Below are 5,154 nucleotides of genomic sequence, written 5' to 3' on the forward strand. Positions count from 1 at the left end.
CATTCACAAGTGACAGCAGACAGCTACTTTAGTCTGCTCTTCCAAGCAGACATTTAAAAGTAATTGCTTAGAATACAGGTCCAATAATTCCAGACTGCTAAAATATCCCGTATGATTTCTGTGATTTCTCCTTTTGTATGGGGTATGCAAGAATTAATAGAATACATTTAAAGCAAGGATGAAACTTGCTGAAATTCCTAATTTTTTCCTGGCAGTGCCAGGAAAAGAACTGATGTCTACTGCACCTTAAGACTAATTTTTAGTGCGAGGTTTACCTCTTATAGTAAAGGCCCCTTTTGCTAACAAGTGAGGAGAGGATTTTGAAGTAATTGTTTTAAGAAGTGATGATGATATATTACTTTTCAGGGTATGAGGAGAGTTATGCATTTCTCTCTAAATGTGGATAACACTGAGCATCCACCATCGCCCTGGTTCATCATAAAGGTCAGATTTCTTTCTGTGAGAAACAGAAGCAATATTTCAGTTCAGAGTCAAGGTAGATTACGATAGACACGAAAAGACTTGTGTTTTATTAAAGATATAGGAATGTACATTCCAAATGTGATGCTATCGGTTCTGAAGATCAATGCATGCTAGTTCATCTGAGAGTGCTTTAGACATTATAAACAAAACTGAAGCTGCTGATAAACATGTAGAAGCTTTTAAAACAGGAAGAAAGCATATACTGAACTACGTTTATGAATTACTGAAACCAATATGATATACATTTAAACATGTAATAATGTTTCACACAAAAAGCAAGCATTAATTTACAGTAAATAAGTTTATTTGTATGCAGACAGAATAATATGTACAGATGGGGTCAACTGTGCTCCTGGAACACTAAGCAGTAACTCCTGTGATATATCATCTTATAGCAGCTTTATTATACAAGTGTTGAATGTAACAGGTGGTATGAACAATGCACATTAACACTAAGCAGGTAGTTGTATACATTTTACTCTTGAAATGTACAAATACAAGAAACAAAGGCCATAAATGCAATAGTACCTACACCTCCAAGACCCCCTCTTTTGTTTATAAATATGCACAAGTTCATTATCTAATGGTGATTTGTAGATGTCTTTCCTGCTACAGTTCCTTGTCGACATATTGGCCATTTCCATCTCTGAGGCACTGAACTCAAAGTCTTTGATAAACTTCGGCACCACTTCCACTGATTCAACTCAGTGTGCTCCTGCCCTTCATGTTCAAAAACAAAAAAAAAGTATAAATAACACAAACAAGCTTGTGGACATTTTTCACAAGTTATTTGCAACCAATACTGTCAAAGCAGCTGAACCACAGTGCATCTGTGTGCAGGAGCATATAGCAGCTTTTGTGCACTTTGCAAAGAAAATACATATAGAAAATCCCTTAAGTCTTTACTGGCTTGTTCTGTCTGTAGCTAGAAAGATGCTATGTTGCTTCTGAGCCCTTTCCATTAAATTCTTTTTCTTCTTTCTCTTGTCCTTCATTTTTGTTGTCCTTCGTCCTAATTGGAAAACAAAACAAAACCAATCATGAACCGATTGCCAAGGAAAGGATGATTTTGTATTTTTGAAGTGCTGCAAACAGTATTCCAGAAGGTGGTCAGACAACTTGAGGGCTTTCAAAATGAGCACTGGGAGCATTCATGTGATAGCTACCTGCTAATGCCAGTAATGGGAAAAACAAATTTTTGTTGTTGTGCTTCTGGAAAGATGGTCTATGACTGCTGAGCACTAAAGCATATGCATAACTTTGCTGGTCTGAGTAGGCATGCTTATATACAGAACTTGACGTCACTGTAATTACTAATGGAGGCAAAAGCCGTGCAAGTGCCCGAGAGACTTGGCAGAATTGAGGCCTCAATTCAGAATTTCTGTTATGGCTAATGAATACATTATGCCTAACTTTCCCTTACTTGCAAACGCACAATATATTACTGTAAAGAAACAAAAACACAGTTACATTTCTTCATCCAATACTGTAGCTCCATACTACATACTGCTTTAAAATATCGAAAATCTCTAAGGACAAAAAGACAAGACTTGTGATCTAATTCATTCCCACAGTGCAGCTGCCAGGACACAAATATCAACATAACACTATCATAAATGGATCCCACCATGAATGTTGTGACAAAACCTTTTTCACTGGAAAATGCTGCATCCCTGAAAGTAAGACTCTCTTCAGGAATAGGTAACTTCCAGCAAATGTCCTAATTCAAAATAATGAAAATATGAAATTCTTAAAATATCCTCTTTTGACTTTTTAAAATACATTTTCATTTTCTCAGTTCAGAAAACAAAACATTTTTTCAATCTCAGATGACTTAGAGAAAAATAAATGTTATAAAACTGAAATCAAACGAATACTTTGAAATTATCTAAATATTTCAGTTAACCCTATCCTTATCCTTGGATAAACCTTTTTTGGTTTATCTTGGATAAATGAAAATGTACTGATTTTTCATCTTTTTATCTATGTTCATCTTTTATCTAAGTTTAAGTAGATGCCTAAGTGCTGTCTTGAAAAGGGATGTTTTCTTGAACCAGGGCCTTACACATGAGCCTAATGTGCAAGTGCATAAGGTTTTGAAGGATCAAGGCCTTGGGGAACTTCTGAATTCCGTCTGAGGTAACATTTAATGCTGTACATAGTCTATGGAAAGTGTATTGATTTAAATCTCTAGATCTGCCCATTTAGCATCTTTTAAGAGCACAAAAATTCATGTAAAAACTTGACTTTATAAAAAATAGTGACATTAGCAATACAAAAAAAAGAAAGGAAAACATGGCTTCACTACACAGGCAGCATGTTCTTTCACTGTGAAGAAGTGTTTCTCCATATAATCTTGTTTTGCTTTCATCTGGTTTATAAAAACAGGCCAGCATAATAAAAAGATATGACACGTTTTCCCCATCTGATGATAACATTTATTTAAAAGATCTGGTCAGGAGGAAACAATTTAGGATGATACAACATATAGTTAATCTTAAAATCATAGACTATCTTCTCAAGTATTAGACCATGCAGCATAGTCTTCATTAGCTGATAAGGAAAATAGTTATTCTTAAAATCTGACAGGGAATTAAGATGAGAACATGACTGTGGTCCCTTATTAAATCATAAGGGTCCTTGGGGTTTACTTCTGCTTCTCATTAAAGTCTGGCATTAATGCTACAATGGCATTTTGCCATTTTTAAATCTAGTTAATCCTGCACAGTTAAACCTCAGTTGAACTAATCATTAATCAGAAGAGCTTTAAAGTTAAAACTGTTTAGTAACACTGTATCTAATGACTAGGAACACCTAATGAGGTCAGAGAGATGAAATATTTGACACGGAATGGCATTAAAAGAAGATGGTTTCAATTATATGCATTTCTATGTCAAAATTTTCTTACGTGAGTTTATTAGTTTGCTCTATTGTAAAGTATCAAAGTTGTCATGTTTATAAAGTTGCACATTGTATTTTTTCTCATACTTGCCATGTTCAAAACATTTTTAATGCCCAAGACATTTATTCATCAAACAGTGCAGGGAGAGAAGCAATTTTGAAATGGGTGATAAAGTAGCTAGTCAGAAGAGTAGGAGAACCAATTACACCTATGGATTTTTGCTACTGAGCTGATCAGTACCCAGTCATAGGATGTTTTGCATTATGTCAATCAGACAAAACAGTACAATATGCAGTCATCATCACATCTTATTTCTTTATGCTCTCCTCCATGGAGAAATTCTGCAAGTGCTTAAAATTTAATTAAAAAGAAAAATCTGTACTTTTTCAGTACAAACTCTTAACTTCACTGATAAAAAAAACCAACCCAATAATTCAGAGAAACATTGACTTTACATCTGCTTATCTGAGTACTGGGGCTGCAGTTTCCCCTTTGATAAGCATCATATTAAACTGCCAGTTTGTGCCAAAGGTGAATTCCGTGGTGGTGAAGACATGAAAATGCAACAGACTTGAGTGATGTTATACTATCAAATGCTACCACAAAAGCCTCTCAGATATTTTTGATGTGAAACACACTTGTCAAAAGTAGTATTTTTTTTAAAAGTCTGACAGTTCCATTGGTTTTCTTTTTGAAACATCCCTAAAATGAATACTGTTTCCACAGGCTGGTTGGGTCCATGGGTGGATCTAGGATTTTGAAAAGGCGCATCATCATATATAATATGGTACATATTTTTCTCCAGTTAAAAAAAACAAACTAGAAACTTTACTAATACACTAGGGGATTAGGGCTATATTATTCAGTTTAATATCTCACCAAAAATGCATATAGCTGTTTGGGAGGTGGGGACTGACTGCTAGCTCCAGGGTGGGGAAGTCCACCAGGGGCCAAAGGGGGAGGGGAACCCCAAGCCTGGTCATGGACAGAACTATAACTTGTATGCCACCATGTGGGTCCTCCATGGCCCCTCTTACTGCCCCTGTCCTCTTAAATCCACTTTGCCCCCATTACCCCACATATCCCCGCATACTCAGCCCCAACTCACTGTGCCTCAAGCCCCAGTAGACCACACCATCCCCTTACACCCCACTAAGTCCTACCCTGCTTCCTCCCTGCCCCAGGAATCCATTACACAGACCCATTCCCATCAAATCCCAGCTCCCAACCCTGATCAATACCTTTACCAAGCCCTCCACTCCCCTTCTGAGTACCCAAATTTCACTGCAGCCCCCTTCACTCACAATCCTTCTTGCTTCCAACCCCCTTTCACATCTTATTTCATTCACACTGCCCTCCTCAACCCCAAAGCCCATGTGCCCCTCACATATCCCACCCCCATAGTGCCCAAATCCCTCTACCCTACCAGCTCCCATTCCCCACAAAAGGCCCTTGGTGCTTGTGACACCCCACCACTCCCATCCAGCTCTTCATGGCCACTGGGAGTCCATTCCTCTCAGAAGCCCTCCCAAACATGACCACATGGCAGGTTGGAGCAGGGATGTAACTCTTCTTCCTCCTTCCCACCATGACTCCTCCAGACAGGAAAATTGTAGAAGAAAAGAGAGATTAAGAGAAGATCAAGAGTTGTTAATATCTATGGAGTGAAGAGGTTAACAGGAATCAAGTAGCTAATAAGGTAGCTTTGACTATTCTCCAGGAAAGGTGGTCCTTCCTCAAGGAGGCTATCCTTGGGGCGCAGCAGGATG

At 37.8% G+C, this 5,154-nt stretch overlaps 1 protein-coding gene across 1 annotated transcript in view; it reads right to left on the reverse strand.

The window, feature by feature from the left end:
• Nucleotides 1–509: 509 nt before the first annotated feature.
• The window catches only part of RSPO2 (R-spondin 2), a 100,461-nt gene continuing 95,816 nt past the window's right edge, over nucleotides 510–5,154 (reverse strand). The window contains exon 4 of the mRNA XM_019551871.1: nucleotides 510–1,495. Within this exon, the coding sequence (XP_019407416.1) occupies nucleotides 1,386–1,495 (110 nt within the window). The 3' untranslated portion in view covers nucleotides 510–1,385. The remainder of the gene's footprint in view (nucleotides 1,496–5,154) is intronic.

The sequence above is a fragment of the Crocodylus porosus genome, unplaced genomic scaffold (assembly GCF_001723895.1).
Source record: "Crocodylus porosus isolate Cpor-Errol unplaced genomic scaffold, CroPor_comp1, whole genome shotgun sequence".
Classification (NCBI taxonomy): Eukaryota; Metazoa; Chordata; order Crocodylia; family Crocodylidae; genus Crocodylus; species Crocodylus porosus.